Source organism: Heloderma suspectum, chromosome 4, assembly GCF_057233095.1.
Source record: "Heloderma suspectum isolate Gila_16-S chromosome 4, 16-S_ref, whole genome shotgun sequence".
Classification (NCBI taxonomy): domain Eukaryota; kingdom Metazoa; phylum Chordata; class Lepidosauria; order Squamata; family Helodermatidae; genus Heloderma; species Heloderma suspectum.
The window spans coordinates 250153949-250172543 of record NC_139461.1 but is presented as its reverse complement, the minus strand read 5'-3'; the positions used below and the strand labels follow the sequence as shown (position 1 = coordinate 250172543).

The window sequence follows — 18595 nt, the reverse complement described above, 5'->3', positions numbered from 1 at the left end:
TAAGCTTAACATAGAATTGTAGTATTTGTATTACCCACAGAGAAAGAGGCAGATACGTTTGATTTCCCCCTTCAAAAACTTATATCTTTGCGTTTCTCCTTTGCCAGAAGAGTGCTTCTACAGTACTATATCTTTTTACCAGTTAATTTTCACTAAGGGAATAGTTAAGTTTAAGCAGAGTCCTCTCATTCTATAGCCTGCCTCAGTCTGAAAATTCAGGATGGGTATGGGCAGTAAACATAACTCTGTGGCAACATCATTCTAAAACTTGATCAAATTAAAAGTCCCCCATTTTGAGCCCTGAAGGACAGCTCTAAGAAGGTCTTGCAAAGCATCCAAAAAGTGGTTGGGAGTGGACTTGAGTAAATTTCCAGGGAGGGAAAATTTCAGAAGTAGGTGGGGACAGCCACAGAGATTACCTCTTCATGCACTTGCTGTCTGAAACTGACAGACAGATGGTATAATTGAAGGTGCCCTTGGTTGATAAATGGAGAATGTAATAAGGCGCAAATAAGAAATCACCTAATTTAGTAGTAGCAATATATCGACTCGGAAATGTAATCCCTTTCACCCCTCCACAAACTGTGCAGCAAAGTCCTGATTCAAATATTGTGTTCTGCATAGCTGCTGCTTCTGAACATTGTAGCTGTATGGCCAGGATGCCACATGCAGTGCAGAACATTTTAGACACTCTTCCCAGGTTGGATCCACCAGATCGCACGGGAAGTAATGGTCAGTGCCATCAGTTCCCAGGAAGGGTCATCACTAATGTGGTTATTTACAACTTGATCCCGTGGACTCATGTGGGAAGGCTGTTTAAAAGTTCTTGTGCCCCCAGGCTGTAGCATTTGGTGGGAAGTAGCCCTGCATAAAGAACTTGAATTAGACCCTTGCTTGTTGCCAGAACTGCCAGTTATGCAGTGTGCCGCTATTTCCACAGTCTTAGACATAATGCTACAGTCTTAAATGTAATGGAAATGGATGCCAATGAATAGTCTTCAACCAATATTTCTTGTTCAACTGTCACAGGGAAATATGATAACTCTGTGGATGTGTATGCATTTGGCATCTTGTTCTGGTATATCTGTTCTGGACATGTGAAGTTACCAGAGGCCTTTGAGAGATGTGCAAGCAAGGACCACCTTTGGAACAACGTACGAAGAGGTAGGCATGGCTGCAGCACAAAAAGGCATGATGCAGTGTTGTGAAGGTATGGAGACTACACCGAAGCTCCTGATCTAAAAGACTGCATATCCAGCTCTGCTCACATCATGGGGCAGCAGAGTTTCTTTTAATTTGCAATCCTCTGTGCTGCCTGATGAGCCAGCTGCTGAAACTCAGGACAGTGTCCAAAACCTCCTTCAGTGTAGTGCAAATGGTGTCCCTGCCAGAAGAAAAGGCTACTGTGGAAGCACCCAGTATCTTTTAGTATGCTAGAGTCATGTTATTGGGTGCTGGTTTCAACAAGACTGAAGATGGAGCAAAGAGCTCCATGGCAGTCTGTTTTTATATAGGTGAGGTGTTTTGTGGCAGACTTCAATATATCACAAGACACACTTGGAGCAACAGTCCATGTGAATCAATAAGTCATTCCACTACACGTTCCCACCACCTTCTGCAGCTGCAGGAGAAGCTAGATAAGGTAGCATTGAAGTGGTAGCAATGTCCTTGCATCTCTTGGTTTCTGCCTGTATTTTCACACTAGCTGAGAAAACCTGAAGCAGTCGTGGTGGGTGAGAGAAACAGGAGAAGGAGCAGCAGCTCCTTTATTGTGTCACATCCAGTCACAATTCCAGGCTATTGTTGATGGCTTCCAGCAGCGGTGAGGGATCTCCAGCACACGGGACAGGTTAGGCCCACCAGGCCTCCCAGTTTGGCCCACCAGCTCTATCTATAGACCGTCTCCCCTCTCCCGTGGAAAAGACCCTGTTCTGCCTCACCTTGTGCGCCTTGTCTTGGCTTGTCTACCTTCCTTGTGTGAAAACTGTACTGGAACCAGAAAAAACTCCCCTTTAATATGATTGGGTCTTGAACAAAAGCCTCTGTGAGGCCTAATGATAGGAGGGTGGAGCTGAAGTGCTGCACAGAGTATGCTGGGAGATGTAGTCATTGTACTCATCTGAAGTTAGGACTCACACTGGTAAAGGACAACAAAGCCCATGTGTTGCAAAGTGTGCTATGCTTGAACAGGGCAAAAAAACAAGTTTGGCTTTTACAAACTTCTCCCACCCTGTGCATCTGTTTTGCTTTGGCACTTTTTTGCTAGCTTGCATTACCATGCTGCAGCAGCTGCAAAAGAGAAAGAGGGAGACTGCGATTTGCAAACATCTCCCAGCCTGACAGCTGAAACAAAACCATCCAGATTCTCTTTCTGTCTGAGCGCTACTGCTGTGGTAGCTCCATCCTTGTGATGATTGGTTCTGATTTCTTCTCCATCCGCCCCCCCAATTTCTTCTCAATCTCCTTTCTATCCTGCCCACCCCAAAACCAAAGGAGGATTTTTCAAAGGGGGAGGGGACAGAGGATGATCTTTTCTAGTCTTGTTCAAGTAAGATCTGAGAGGGGCCGTACTTGCTCTTGAGTGGGAAGAAGGAAGTGTGCATGGGAATGGGGGTATATGTGAAAAAGTAGGAGGATAGAGAGTGGAGTGAATGTATGAATATGTGTGAATGGGGTGGGGAGTAAGATTGTATGTGGCTTTGGCCTCCCCCACAACTGGCATGTGGCCCATGGAAGGTAACCCAAAAAGGAATGAGAGCCAGTGTGGTGTACTGGCTAGAGTGTTGGACTGGGAGTCGGGATATCTGGGTTCTAGTCCGCACTCAGCCATGAAGCTCACTGGGTGATTTTGGGCCAGTCACAGACTCTCAGCCCTACCTACCTCACAGGGTTGTTGTTGTGAGGATAAAATGGAGAGAAGGATTATTATGTATGCCGCCTTGGGTTCCTTAAGGAGCAAAATAGGCGGGATATAAATGTAATAAATAAAATAAATACATAATGCGGCCCTCAGGGTAAAAAAGGTTCCAAACCCCTGGCTTACAACCTGTAAAAGTTGGGCTGCAATCCTATGCACACATACCCTGGGAGTAAGCCCCACTGAACACAATGAGACCTATTTCTGAGTAAACATGTATAGAATTGCACGGTAAAACATTGCTTTTGTGACTTAAGTAAGCTCACTAAAACATAATGAGAACCTCTTCTCTAAAATTAGTCTTCCAGGTATCTGCCATGCACAGAAAACTACTAAAGGGTTCTAGATAATATACTGCAAGCTACTTTGACAGCTATGATAGAAAAGCAGGATATAAATTCAAAATATATACAAGACCCCAACACTTAATTCCGCCTGCTTTTTCAGATGATAACTGTTTAAGAACAAGGATTTCAAATCTTGGAATTACACTTCATTTCTATAAAATAGAACGAACAGATTCTTGAAACAAGGCAACAGTAATCTAATCCTTTCAAAAGCACACGTCTAATACTTGGATGATTTAAAAAAAACTAACATTAATTCACCTTTAGTATTTAAGAACCTGCAGTGCTTGGAGCGCATTGTGTTTGGAACCTAAAATGGAAAGTCTGCGCATGCTTCAGTTGTGGGGACAATATGCTCTGTGAAAAATTATATCAGTTGTTCCCAGAATTAATGCAGACTTCTGCATAGTAACTGTTGGTATTAAAGTGTGTTACTTTAACAATTCACCTTGTTTCAAGCTCTCCAAAAAGTGATATCCCATCTCTTCAAAGGTGAAGATGTTCATATTTTATCTGGAAGGTTACCCAGTTTCTCTACCATGTGGATGACCATAGCTGTGGAAATTAGTTACAACACATAGCATGTAACGCAGGGGTTCCTGGCTTGCAGCCCCTACTGAGTCCCCTTTCTCCATATCATCAAATTCCTAGCTATTGTACTTGGAAACAGGCCGCATGGAGATCACGTACTTTGTTTCCCAGCAGAAGCGCGCTCCCCCCAGTCCACCAAACTTCCGTTTGGCGGGCTGCGGGAAGCATGATTCTGTTGGGAAACGGTGGGTGCACTCCCCTACCCACCTTGTTGCCCAGCAGAATTGCTGGGAATCCAGCTGTGCCACCATTTCTGGTAGCGGTGCAGGGTATGGCCTATGGTGGATTCCGGGGGGGGGGCAGTGAGGGCCCCCCAGCCCATCAAAGTTGCCCACCCCAATGTAATGGAAAGACAGAACTAGTACCAGTACTGCAATTTAACAGTTTACTATGCAATCCTATGCATGTCTACTGAATTCAGAGGGACTTGCTCAGGATTGCAGCGTTGATGTGGTTCTAAGAGCTGACACTTCTAGTACAAGGTGTAATAATGTATGAAAATGGGCTCATGCAAGTGGTCCACTCATGCGAACAGTGTAATGTTGGATAAGCTTACTCTTAGCAGCCAGTACATCTGAGTAGATTACTTATGTAAGCCAATACTCATGCAATTGGAGATGTTTCATAACATACGTATCTACTCAGAGCCTTTATCCATATTGGAACTTTGTTGGGTCAGGTTTCTTTCCAAAATAGCCTGAGGAAACTGCTTGGACCATCGCAGTTAAAGCTGGAGTAGCTACGATCAAAGGATTTGTTTCCCATTTCATCCAGTAAATGTACTTCCTATTCTCTCTTCCCAGGAGTACGCCCTGAACGCCTTTCCATTTTTGATGAGGAATGTTGGCAGCTGATGGAAGCCTGTTGGGATGGGGACCCTTCCCAACGCCCACTCCTGGGCATAGTCCAGCCCATGTTGCAGGGCATAATGGACAGGCTTTGCAAGTTGAACTCTGAGCAGTTAACCAAAGGGTTGGATGATTCTACTTGAAAAAGAAGCGTTGTAGGAACTGTTCCATTATGTGAGAACTCTGGTCCCCATCTTGCTACTGGCAACTCAAGATGTAGCTCTTCGGAAAAGACCAGCCAAAAATTGTGCTCTTAGGTGAGCGAATATCAAAGTTTCACCTTGTACAGCAGGCAGGGACAGTCATTCCCAATACACACTACTAATGCAAGTTGCCAGTGCTTCCTTCCTTTATTAAAATGCAAATAAAAAGATGGGGAATTCAGACCTTTTAGTCTGGAAGGGATTTTGCTTAACCCCTTCAGGATGCAGTAAAGGAAAAAGTACTGTATGTTTTAGAAGTCTGGCAGCCAGCACATTTGCATCTCCAGCTATGGTCTGCTAGCAGTCGTATGTATATCGGCCTCTCTGAATGTCTCTCACATGAATGTGGCTGGCTGGAAGAAATAAGGTGGTATCCTTTCATAGGGAGGGTAATCCTGCTAACCTTAGCAGTATGGACTCTGAGGGGTATGAGCTAATGTTGACTTCCGATAATACTTGGTATGTTTACATGGATGGATCAAAGCATCCAAACTCATAAGGGGAAGGCTCCACTGCAACGGAATACCCAAAGGTATAAGCTATCTGTCATGTGAACCAAGCTCTTTTTGGTAAATGCTTAATATCAAGTCTTAAGACATCTGAGTGAAGATGGCCTTTTTTATTAATTACAATCTTGCAGCAAGATGGGTACTCCACCAAAAGACTTTGCACATACAGAAATAGAAACACAAGTTGTTAGTAGCTACTGTTGGTACCTAATGGAAACTGGTAGATCCTGTTTTTAACTACAGCAGTTTTCTTTTTTGTTTTGTACTAAGTATAAAGGCAATGACTGTTTTAAACTCTAATATTGACAGGCCATTTTAAAAGAATTCTTTGTATTTTTAAGTCATTCCCTTGAAGAGTAACTAAGAGAAGCCTGTCATTATTCCATAGATGTACATGGTTGCTGTATCTGACCATCATTTACTTTCCTGGGGTTGGTCATTTGGCTGTGTTTAATCTAGGAGTCCATTGCAGGAAGCCCATGGGGAAGAAAGTCCAGAGACTTGTGAAATGAAGGACTCTTTCCCAAGTAATCTACACACCCTTGACACAAACGATTTCTTGTATTTGCCAGTGCAAGAATTAGTTTCTTAGCACAACAATGTTTGAGGGAGGTGTAGGCTGAAATGGAGAATACAGCTGGCATGGGTAAGGAAAGGGACCAGTTGTGTTTCTCCAGATGTTTGGAGAGTGGGGTAAGTAACCATATTCTCCCTCTTCCATGCAATGAGACATTCACTGGTTCCACCTTCATCGGATAATCTACTGTGCAAAACCAATCAAGCATGCAACATACAGTACTTTGCTTCTGGCGTTGCTTCTGTTGCACAAAGCAGAAATGCAGCCTCTTGCCTGTTTACATAAACCACTAGAGACAAAAGTAACCCTGCAGTGTTGCTCACCAACCTCAATGAACCCTTTGAGTGTGTGCAATAAAACTGAAATCATGCTTTTTACTTAATGGGCACTCCTTGTTATGTGGTGGTCTAAACTGTATTGGCACTTCTGTCCAAAAATTGTAGCATTTGGCAACTTGAACTGAAAAGGGCAGCAATAGCTGCCATCCATTCTCACAGAAAAGCACACATATTCTCAACTAGGAAATCCTAGAAATGTCACTTCTGTATATCTGGACCACCATTCCAGTCACTTGACAGTATTACTCATTTCATATCCATTTACTCTGTGCTGTGGTAGCTAGTGACCTTGTTTAGAATTAGGGTCTAGGTCAGTATTTTTGCAAGTATAGAAACAGTTTATGTAAAATAAATAAAACTGTATTTGAAAATTACTTGCATAGCTTTTCCCAAGCAGCTACTTCCTTAATCTCTACCCTGTGCCTTTTTCAAAAAACTGAGTCAAAAGTATGTCTCAGTTTCACTGGGGCTATCTTTCCTGTAGACACAAAATGGGTTCCATACACCTTCCTCAATGTACAACCATGCATGCACTTCTGTGTTGGGCATACATTTTAATTCTTGTTTTGATCAGTCCTGAAGCAGATTTCACAGCCTTTGACAGCCTCACAAAGAACAGATGAGTTTTGTGCTATTTAAGGGTCCTATTATTTAAAATGCCTTTGGCTTTGATTAAAGCATAATCCTTTTCATATTAGCAATGCTGTCAGCTTTCCCCATGTTACTATTACCCTTGTGACCTAAGAATGAAACATTTAATGTAGACACACTAAATATTTTCACAGCTGTAGCTATTGGGACAAACTAAGAGTTCACCATAGGTATTGTGGTGGAGATGATAGCTATCAGAGAGTGCAGAGCAACCAGCACTGCTGTCATCTTACTTCAGTGACTGCAAAAGCATTGACCAAGACATCTGTCAAAGGCATAACACCAGATCTTTCTAAAGAGTTAGTTGGGCCCATGTAAAATTTTGTACTTTAAAATACCATTTTCTTTCTCCCCCAAACCCAAGTTTACTAAAACCCAGTCTTCATCACCCACTTTGTTCTGTACCCAGAAGGAAATTGTTTACTGAACTGTATCGTGCAAGGTTTACATGTTGCCACCAAGTTGATGGCTAAAGTAGGTGCTCCAAAAGATAGTTTTCCTTAGAGCTGGGAAAAAATGATAAATTCAGCTCGTTTACAAACTAATATACCTGCAGAAATTAGAGCTGGAGGGATCAAAGCATCCATACTGGTGCTAGCAGCTGATGGTTCAAAGATGGAGCTATCCAAAACTGATCCATTGCCAGGGTACTTCTTATTTCTGCTTTGGAAGCTTTGGCCATTTCAGTTCTGGACAAACACTACATAGGAGCTGCATGGGCTAAACTTTAGCTGCTAAAGCAAGGCTTGAATGCAATGTCAGACTGTCATGTTGTGGGTGCTGGAATCTTGCCCTCAGCTTGCTGGTGCATTGCTGCTGTTTAACACATTGCTGCCTAGTAAAGTGGATTGTGAGAGTTCTTGTTTGGCAACTGACAATTTTTCTTCATCGCTTTTATTACTAGTGACTTGACTGTACAATACAAGCTCTTCTAGTTAATCTAATTAAACAGCAAGCTATTCCATTTACCTCTTTTAGCACTTCTGTTTCGTTAGTCTTTCTCTCTGCCCTGCCCTCCTCTCCCAATGACAGCGTTTGGAGGGTCATGAGATGCTTGAATGTTGGCTTTTGCAGGGTGACGGATGTTAATGGAAGGAACATCAATGCTGCATTCCTATTTATTTGATGTGGTTCTGGGTTGAGCTCCTTTTGTTTGTAGAGATGTACATAATGCTTTCTCTGTATCCACTAGTCTTCTACCCAGTTGGCATCCTTATTTTAAAAATCTTAATACTATGATTCTTTTTCTCCAGGGAGAGAATAAGAGCACATCTGCATTTGAAACTCCCTCAGGGGCTTACATAGCACTGCATTTCTTAAACTTCTTAATGCTTCCTTTGTTTTGGTTCTGTTAAACTGATGGTCAACTGTTACACTTGGCTATTGGGGGAGGGCGAAACATGAGAGAGTTGTACAGTTCCACTGTAATGCCTATAGATTTTGTACTACTTTTTATTTTTTAAAAAAACCTGATGTATATTAGTGTTAAAGGCAATGGTAACAAACTTATCAACTGTATAGGAAAAGTGCAATAACATGGAAAATGAAAATAAGAATATTTCTCTTGTATTCTGTAATACTAATTTTGTCCCCACTGCAGTCCCCTCCCCCATTACATGTATTTTAAGAGACGCGACTGTGAGTCAAGACTTCATTTAGTGCCATAATGAAGGTCTGTTTTAATAGATGATAGAATGCACAGAAGTGCTGTGCTGTATAATAAAGGTCGCATTAACATTTTATGCTGCTTGTGTAGTTTACTCTTCCAATAAATGTTATAGATTAACATTGGAGAGTTTTGAATCTTTCACATCCCCACATTTGGACAGGGGGTACAGAGCAATGACACCTATTTAAATAAACAGTTACTATACTGCAGGGAGAGGGGAACCTGTGGCCTTCCAGATGTTGAACTCTAGCTCCCACCTTCTATGACCATTGGCCATGCTAGCTGGGGTTGATGGGAGTTAGTCAACCAACATCTGAGGGGCCACAGGTTCCCAGCCCTGCTATAGTGGCTTAGGTATGTGCTTCTACATGATAACTGGCATGGATGTGTCCTACTTATGTGTCTGTAATTGCATTACAAATGCTACAACTAATACAAGGGTGTGCCAGTGCAACCAGTTCTGTGTGGGTTGAAATGCCTCTAGGATACAGTACAAATGAATAGTTCCATTTCCCATCCTATATTCTTCCCACTTTTTTTTTTGCCCTGTACTAAACTGCAACCTTGGTTGATAAGTGTTGTATCTGGTGATGTTGAAAGCTGCCAACATACTACTAACCTGTATTGATAGGAAGGTTTTAATCTGTTCACATGACATTGGCCCTGCTGTAATTACCTTTATTTAGCACTTACAACAGCCATCCCCAACTTGGTGTCCTTTGGATGTGGCGGACTGCAACTCGCACCATTCTCAGCCAGCATGGCAAATGGCACCAGATTGGGGAAAGCTGCACTGCAGGGTGGCATAGCAGCTTGTAGGACTGGGTCAGAAGAGTTTATTCTGTGACAGTATTTCTGTTTTACGTCTGCAATACTAGTGTCTGACAAGACAAAGAAAACCAGCCTAAACAGAAAGTTATGGGTGAACTAGCATTTCAAAGAATCTTTCTGAAAACATCACAGGCTCTGAACTGATATATAATCACACACCAGCTTGAGTGCCATTTTTAGACAGAAAGGTGGGGTAACAATACATGGCATCTCGTTGTTGTAAATATAATGGTTATCCTGGATCAGTACAGAAAAATACACTTCCCCTAGGCTGCCCCAAGCGATGACCCTGCTTTTAAAAAGAGCACTAATGTTAAATGTTTCTGAAAGTCTAACATCCTAGACTTAAGAGCCAAACTGGACTTGACAGCAGTGACCACCTCTCTCAATTTCGTATGCCGAATTGATACAACGTAGGATATATGGGATGGGAGGTGGAAGCAGTAGGTGGGTGGTACAACAATCTAGAAGGTCTCAGGTTCCATCCCTGACATGTCCATGTAGGGCTGATAAAGGCCCTAGTCTGAAACCCTGGAGGATCAATGCCAGCCACTGTAGAGTCTAGACAATACTGGGTTAGATGGACCAATGGTCTGACTCGGTATAAGGCAGTTTCCTATGTTCCTATTTAAAGTGTATTGGCGCTAAGCCTTTCCACTGTCCATTCTGCTTTCCTTTCCCTTCCCCAGTTTTAAAAGTCATTTTTCACCCGCCCCTGTGCCAAATGCTCTCCCTCTCCATCCCTGCTGATGCTAGCACACAGGTCTGCTGCCATTACATTTAGTTCAGCCCTAAAGGCTAATTAAAACAATAGCATCATCCTGAAAAACAATATGCTAATTAGAGAAGTATTCTATATAAAATGGCTTACTGCTGAGCTTAAAAGCTTATGCCATGATAAATATGTTAAATCTTAAACTGCCACAAGATTCTTCCTACAACTGCTGAATTGGAATTTATCAAGAGATTTTATTCCATTATTTCAGTCAGAAGTAAGGACCATGGCCTGTTCTTATTCAGATGTTAATGTACTTCACACAGTCAACCTACCAGAGCTATCACTGCTATTGTAAATAGCCACTTAGGGCCAAACTACATGTTATGTTATTCATGCTTTTAAAAAACAAACTTAAATTGGCCACTTCCTCTTTTAGGAAAAAGCAGTGGCAAGGGCCTGCTCTAGAACATGTTTCTGGTCTGGATTTGGGCTCTGCACCAGTTTCCTTTTTTAAATCCCCCCTCCTCCTGGTTGCTATTTGCTCCCAAAGGTGCTTTTTTTTTCTTTTTTTCTTTTTTAGTAAACACCTTTCAGGGAAAATAGAAGTGGGTAGACTTTCAGCAGAAAACTGGTGCAGGGCCCTGATCCAGAACAAAAAGCAAGAAGTGCTATCTTGACAATTCAGTTGTGGGCTGAACAACACATCGTTATTCACACTTTTAAAAAAGTATGCTTAAACTGGCCACTTCCGCTGTGAACAAAAAGCATGTTGCTTTTTGTTCACAGCGGAAGTGGCCAGTTTAAGCATGCCTTTTTAAAAGTGTGAATAACTATGTGTTGTTCAGCCCACAACTGAATTGTGAAGATAGCACTTCTTGCATTTCATTACACTCTGAACCCTCCACAGTCATGTGTCTCTATATACTTGCCACCTAAGAATAAAATCTCACGCATTTGATGTGGACCCTAGTCCATGGAAGCTTATGCTATACTAAATGTATAGATACTACAAGAAGTGTAGTTTTCGCTGGAACAGCCTAACAAACCTATCCCTCTGGAACAAACAACTCAGCACTCCCATATAGTCTATGCAGACCTACAAATCTTCATGAGTACGAAGAAGCTTTCCAGCTGATCTCAGCTGATCTCTGAACATTTGCCCAGGGTAAGGTACACCAATTCATTAAATAAGTCAACAGCAGCAGGAGAGCAGAAACGTGAAAGTGGATTTGTGTCCATCAGGAAGACTTGGGTACTAGATACCTTGAAGTTTACCTAAATACAAATAGTCTGTAGGAGACTTTAGTCCCAATTTTATGGTTTACAGAAATCCCAGTTGCAAAGAAATCAAGCCCACAGAAAACATAACTGAGGAATCTGCCTTCACCCTCGGGTCCCATTGCAGTCTCCAAGACTGAACTATGGTGCCCTCTTGAGTCTTATCCTTTCACTGAGTTAGGGAATGTGCTAGAGAGGGAATACTGCCCTTCTTAAAGAGACTTGCCAAAGCCTGGCAGAAGACAACCTCTTTCTCACCCTTCTCCAATTTTGCCTGTCTTGGTGAGTCAGGATGATGGTGGGGGCCTGGAACGTAACTGTAAAAATATGTACTCTTATTTTAAATGTATTGTTAATCTGCTGTAGGGCTTTGGGATAAGTCAGACTAAAGTGTGGAACAGGTGGACAGCTACATCAGAAATCAGGAAACATCTAAAGAACATAGAGCAGAGGGAGCCAGATGATGGTTGTGCACAAATAGGAAACAGAGACATTTTGCCTCCTATCCTCCTTCAGCCACACACATTAGACTCGAGAAGGCAGGAAGGGACTGCAGCAATTTTAGCACTGTTTCAACCTCCATAGGAAGGATTACCTCACATGTTGTGAATAATGACAGGAAATGGTTCAAAGGAGCATGCATATTTTTTAATATTCGGCTGTAACCCTCTAACATAGAGGGATAAAAATATGGTACAAAATAAATAAGCGTTACTGTAAGTCTTTTCATTTCAGAGAACAGCTAACAGCAAAAAGAAACTCTGAAGAAAAACCATCCCAGTTTTACAGGATAATACAATGCCCAGCTATCAAGCACTACCCTCCAACATCTCACTGCTGAAAATTGGGGCACTTGTTCATCACTCTATTTGTGCTTTTCCATACACAGTATGCTCCAAGCAGTTCACGGTAAAGCATGACAAAAAGAATGCATTGCTATCCATAATATCCAATAATGGTACCATCATCATCCCCCCAACACGGATCACGATCATCATCTCCACCCCCCTATGCATAGCAGAAGGCGCTTCTCTGCTGGCGGTACTCTGTGTTAGTGTACGGTGCAATCGCCTGCCCTGCACCGGTTTCTGAAGGCGGATGTGTTAGTAAACATCCCCAACATATTGAGGGCCAAAACGGACATTATTTTAAACCGGTGCCTAGTAGGTGCAAGAGGCCCGATCCGCATCTTAAAAGCTCCCCCTACGCCCCACGGTAGTCTCCCGATCCGGATCAGGGGCCCTACATCTACTCTAGAGTAAAATAAAATAAGGGGGGGGGAGACATCGCTGCTAGTCACATATTTAAAGTAGTATCGGTTTTGGCCTCTGCTTCTAAGGACGGGGTGAGTAGGCTGAAACCCGAGAACGGTCGTTCTAGGACATTGTGCGTGCACACCAACAACGCTTTTAAAAGGCATCACCGACCAAAAGGCAAAATAAAGCCACCAGTTTACCAGGGGCAGGTAGCAGAAAATTGGGAGTATGCCTTGTAAGCAGAGACCGTTGGTCTAAACCACCTCTCTAGCATCCTCCCAATCCGTCATCCCGGAACTCTTTTCGCACGCCTCATTGTTTCAGGCCGGTGTTCTTTATTCGGAGCACTCCGATCCCGAGCTGCCCTTGCCTCTGCCTGCTTCCTCCACGAACCAGAAAGCCTTTCCCGCAACGTTGCTGTCTTCCTTCCCGAAGCTACGAAGGCGGCCATTGAGGCCCATCGTTTCGCGTGTTGCGGGAGAGGGACCGAAACCCTGCGGAGGGAGCGGGCAGCGATTTTATCAGGCAGAGTAGTGGGCAGCCCCTTTGGAGTCAGGGCCCCCGGGTCCTCGGGTCGGAGCGGGATCGGACGGAACGAGAAAGTGGCCAAGATGAATCTGGAGCTGCTCGGTACGTGGCTTTAAGTCGCTCTTTTGAGCGCTTCTTCGTAGAACGGGGGTGGGAGGGAGGCAGCGGGAGGGAGGCGGCTAGGAATTGGGCTGAGGGGCAACTACGGGAAGGGTGGTGGTGGTCTGGAAGGTATCGACGTGTTGGAGCATCCGAGCCTTGATCGGGGGCAGAGAAGCCGGAGGGGCTCTTCGGCCCGGGCCTGGGGAGGCCCTTTTTGGAGGGTCACCTTTCTCCTCAGGCCCTCTGCACAAATGCCGCTTAGCTCGCCGGCAGTGCGGGAGTGAACGGACCGTGGCCAGAAACACGCTCCGTGGGCCGCCTTCACAACAGTGCACACAAATCACGCGAAAGAGGCCTGGAAGTGGCGTGTCGATTCCTGGTCCTCCGCTTCCCACGCCATGGCCATTGTGGCAGACATTGGCACCCTAAGGATCCATGGCCGTGTCTCCTTTCTCGTGGCAATTTTCTGCTTCTCTGCCCGGTTGCTAGGCCAAACAATCTGGCAGCCTTGGCTTTGTTGCCATGGCAGCCGTGCCGGCGCTGCTCATTTTTCTAGTCTCTTGGGTCCGAAAATCGTCGTCTTAAGTTATTTAGGCTACAATCCTATACTCACTTGGCAGTAACTCCACTGAACTCAGTGGGGCTTACCTCTGAGTAAACATGTCTAGGATTGCACTGTCAGTCTTTCTGTGCTGCGCTGTGTTTAGGCATGTATTAAGCAACCCTGTGGATTGTGTTGTTTTATAGTAAAATATACTACATACCTTATTTATTCAGTATATGTCATGGAAAGTTTTTTGGGTAATAAACCACATCCTCCCTAGAAAGCCTGTTTCACTTTAACGAGCTTGCTATCCTAATTTATTTTTTCATAGAATTTAACGAAAGCCTTTCAGTAGGATATTTACAACCCCATCTTAGCCATGTTTGTGTGGAAGTAAGACCCACAGTAAATCAGTGGGATTTACTTTCTAGTAAGTGTACTTAGGTGTTTAGTCCTAAACCTATTGTTACTTTGTCTATTCACAAAGAACTGGAAGGGGCCAAATAGTTGCCTAGTGCCACAGCCTGACCCAAAATCAAGAACATCCACCTACAAAATTTGTTGTTGTTTTTCAGTCGTTAAGTCGTGTCCGACTCTTCGTGACCCCATGGACCATAGCACGCCAGGCCTTCCTGTTCTCCGCTCTCTCCCGGAGTGTGCTCAAGTCCATATTCATTGCATCGGTGATGCTATCTAGCCATCTCATCCTCTGCCGTCCCCTTCTCCTTTTGCCTTCCATCTTTCCCAGCATCAGGGTCTTTTCCAGAGAGTTTTCTCTTCGCATTAGGTGGCCAAAATATTTGAGCTTCAGTTTCAGTATCTGTCCTTCCCATGAGCAGTCAGGGTTGATTTCCTTTAGGATGGACTGATTTGACCTCCTTGCAGTCCAGGGGACTCGTAAGAGTCTTCTCCAGCACCACAGTTCGAAAGCATCAGTTCTTCGGCGCTCAGCCTTCCTTATAGTCCAGCTCTCACAGCCATACATTACTACTGGGAAAACCATAGCTTTGCTTATATGGACCTTTGTCGGCAAGGTGATGTCTCTGCTCCTTACTATGCTGTCTAGGTTTGCCATAGCTTTCTTCCCAAGGAGCAAGCGTCTTTTAATTTCATGGCTACAGTCACCATCTGCCGTGATCTCGGAGCCCAAGAAAATAAAATCTGTCACTGCTTCCATTTCTTCCCCTTCTGTATGCCAGGAAGTGATGGGGCCAGATGCCATGATCTTAGTTTTTTTAATGTTGAGTTTCAAACCAGCTTTTGCACTCTCCACTTTCACCCTCAACAAGAGGCTCTTTAGATTCTCTTCACCTTCTGCCATTAGGGTGGTATCATCTGCCTATCTGAGGTTGTTGGTAATTCTCCCGGCAATCTTAATTCCAACCTGTGATTCATCCAACCTGGCGTTTCTCGTGATGTACTCTGCATATAAGTTAAATAAGCAGGGCGACAATATGCATCCTTGTCGTACTCCTTTCCCAATTTTGAACCAATCGGTTGTTCCATGTCCAGTTCTTACTGTTGCTTCTTGACCCTCGTACAGGTTTCTCAGGAGACAGGTAAGGTGGTCTGGTACTCCCCTCTCTTTAAGAATTTGCCACAGTTTGTTGTGGTCCACACAATCAAAGGCTTTAGCATAGTCAATGAAGCAGAAATAGACACTTTTCTGGAATTCTCTTGCTTTCTCCATGATCCAGTGAATGTTGGCGATTTGATCTCTAGTTCCTCTGCCTCTTCGAAACCCAGCTTGTACTTCTGGTATTTCTTGGTTCACATGCTGCTGAAGCCTAGCTTGTAGGATTTTCAGCATCACCTTGCTGGCATGTGAAATGAGCGCAGTTGTATGGTAGTTTGAACACTCTTTGGCATTGCCCTTCTTTGGAATTGGAATGTAAACTGACCTTTTCCAGTCTTGTGGCCTCTGTTGAGTGTTCCAAATTTGCTGGCATATTGAGTGCAGCACTTTAACAGCATCATCTTTTAGGATTTTAAATAGCTCAGCTGGAATACTGTCATCTCCGCTAGCTTTGTTGTTAGTAATGCTGCCTAAGGCCCACTTGACTTCACTCTCTAGGATGTCCGGCTCAAGGTCAGTGACCACTCTGTCATGACTATCAGGGACATTAAGATCTCTCCTGTATAGTTCTTCTGTGTATTCTTTCCACCACTTCTTAATCTCATCTGCTTCTGTTAGGTCCCTTCCTTCTTTGTCGTTTATCATGCCCGTCTTTGCACAAAACGTTCCCTTGTTATCCGATTTTCTTGAAAAGATCCCCATTCTGTTGTTTTCCTCCATTTCTTTGCATTGTTCATTTAAGAAGGCCTTCTTGTCTCTCCTTGCTATTCTCTGGAACTCTGCATTCAGTTGGATATATCTTCCCCTTTCTCCCTTGCTTTTCACTTCCCTTCTTTTCTGACAGCCACTTTGCTTTCTTGCATTTCCTTTTCTTCGGGATGGATTTCGTTGCTGCCTCCTGAACAATGTTACGGACTTCCGTCCATAGTTCCTCAGGCACTCTGTCTATCAGGTCTAATCCCTGAAATCTATTCGTCACCTCCACTGTATATTCATAAGGGATATGATTTAGGTCATACCTGAATGGTTTAGTGGTTTTCCCTACATTCTTCAATTTAAGCCAAAATTTTGTAACAAGAAGCTCATGATCTGAGCCACAATCAGCTCCAGGTCTTGTTTTTACTGACTGTATAGAGCTTCTCCATCTTTGACTGCAAAGGACATAATCAATCTGATTTCGATATTGACCATTTGGTGATGGCCATGTGTAGAGTCGCCTCTTGTGCTGTTGGAAAAGCGTGTTTGCTATGATCAGCGTGTTCTCTTGGCAAAACTCTATTAGCCTTTGTCTTGCTTCATTTTGTACACCAAGGCCATGCTTGCCTGTTATCCTGGTGATTTCTTGACTTCCTACTTTAGCATTCCAATCCCCTATGAAGGACATCTTTTTTTTGGTGTTAGTTCTAGAAGGTGTTGTAGGTCTTCATAGAACCGATCAACCTCAGCTTCTTCGGCATCAGTGGTTGGGGCATAGACTTGAATTACTGTGATGTTGAATGGTTTGCCTTGGATTCGTACTGAGATCATTCTGTCGTTTTTGAGATTGTACCCCAGTACTACTTTTCCCGCCCTTTTATTGACTGTGAGTGCTGCTCCATTTCTTCTACGGGATTCCTGCCCACAGTAGTAGATATAATGGTCACCTGAATTAAATTCGCCCATGCCTGTCCATTTTAGTTCGCTGATTCCCAAGATGTCAATGTTCAGTCTTGCCATCTCATGTTTGACCACCTCCAGCTTACCTTGATTCATTGATCTTACAATTCCAGGTTCCTAAACAATATTGTTCTTTAGAGCATCGGATTTTCTTTTCACCACCAGACACATCCACAGCTGAGTGTCCTTTCGGCTTTGGCCCAGCCGCTTCACTCTTTCTGGCACTACTTGGAAATACCCTCTGCTCTTCCCCAGTAGTATATTGGACACCTTCTGACCCGAGGGGACCTACAGTATGCCCATAGATAAATGTGCAACCACCAGGCTTCAGTGTGCCTTAGGCAGGGAGCATTTGCATTGTGGAAAGGTACTTGCAGAATAGCTAGGTCCAGGTAATGTATAGCAAGTGATCCATGGCACATGTTAGCTGGGAAGACAAAACCTAAAATTGTTATTAGACTACTTGACATAGAGGGAAACCCCTTATCTCAAATATCCAGTTGATCAGCCCCTGAACAGGAGCAGAATTAAGGGCCAAAGTAGATGTGCTGTTAAATTTAAATATGCAGATAAACAAAAAACAAAAAAACAGCATAAACTTGGGTGGATTGTTCATTAATGAGATTAAAGCAGGCATGGTGGTGGTGGGGGGTTAACCCTTTTCTCCCTTGCTGCGGTCTTGAGGAAAAAAATCTCTGAAGCTGGTGTTTGCATTGGGGAGAACTACCCCATTGGTGTCTAGTTTGACCCTGAGTTTTCCAAAAGTAATGTCAGGGTGCAGATTATTTTATTACTATTTTTAAATGTATATTACCTTCCCTTTATTTTCAACATTTTTAGTTGGCTTACACATTAATAAAATATCAGTAATCGTAACTCACCATAACATATAGGTAAATACCAGTAACCTAAAAGCAGGTTTAGAATCCCAGATGAAAAGCCTCTATTAACACAGACTTGCATCTTTTTCTAAGTATTTAATAGTACAATCCTATGCATGTCTACTCAGAAGTAACTCCCATTGAATTTAATGAGACTTAAAAGTAAGTGTGTATAGGATTGCAGCCTGAATGGGTTTAGATGGGTCTCACTGGCTAATTCCAGAGAGGGCTATTCCAGAGAAGGCCTTTCTGTACTATTCTACCTGTTTTAGCGTCCCGTATCAACAGGATTAGTAGCAGAAACTCTCTTAGGGCATAATCCTATGCATGTTTAGACAGAAAATAGCCTTGGAACTCCCAAGTATCCCCTAGCCAGCATGGGGAATAGCTTGGGAATGCTGGGAGTTGTAGGACTTTATTCTATCTAAATATGCATAGGATTGCAGTCTCAATGGCAATTTTTTTTTTTTTTTTTGGTGTGACGGACCATGATCCCTGTCCTAGGAGGCAGCAAACTCTCATGAGGAAGAAACATCCTTTTTGAGGATTTTTACCTCAAGAGGTAATGTTGATAT

The 18595-nt window shown here is 43.4% G+C and overlaps 2 protein-coding genes across 13 annotated transcripts in view; both read left to right on the top strand.

The window, feature by feature from the left end:
* DSTYK (dual serine/threonine and tyrosine protein kinase) overlaps window positions 1-8723 on the top strand; it is a 63983-nt gene extending 55260 nt beyond the window's left edge. For 2 of the 3 annotated variants that reach the window (XM_084853256.1, XM_084853258.1), the window contains exons 12-13: window positions 1030-1164; window positions 4659-8723. In XM_084853256.1, coding sequence (XP_084709382.1) covers window positions 1030-1164; window positions 4659-4846 — 323 coding nt within the window. In that variant the 3' untranslated portion in view covers window positions 4847-8723. Of the gene's footprint in view, window positions 1-1029; window positions 1211-4658 lie in introns of all 3 variants that reach the window. The other variant, XM_084853257.1, reaches the window with a different exon arrangement.
* A 4591-nt stretch (window positions 8724-13314) lies between these two features.
* Window positions 13315-18595, top strand: part of RBBP5 (RB binding protein 5, histone lysine methyltransferase complex subunit) — a 31001-nt gene continuing 25720 nt past the window's right edge. For all 10 annotated transcript variants that reach the window (XR_014790648.1, XR_014790647.1, XM_084853255.1 and 7 more), the window contains exon 1: window positions 13315-13363. Coding sequence is in view for 8 of the 10 variants with exons in the window: in XM_084853255.1 (XP_084709381.1) it covers window positions 13345-13363 (19 nt within the window). In the remaining 2 variants the exon portion in view is untranslated. The remainder of the gene's footprint in view (window positions 13364-18595) is intronic.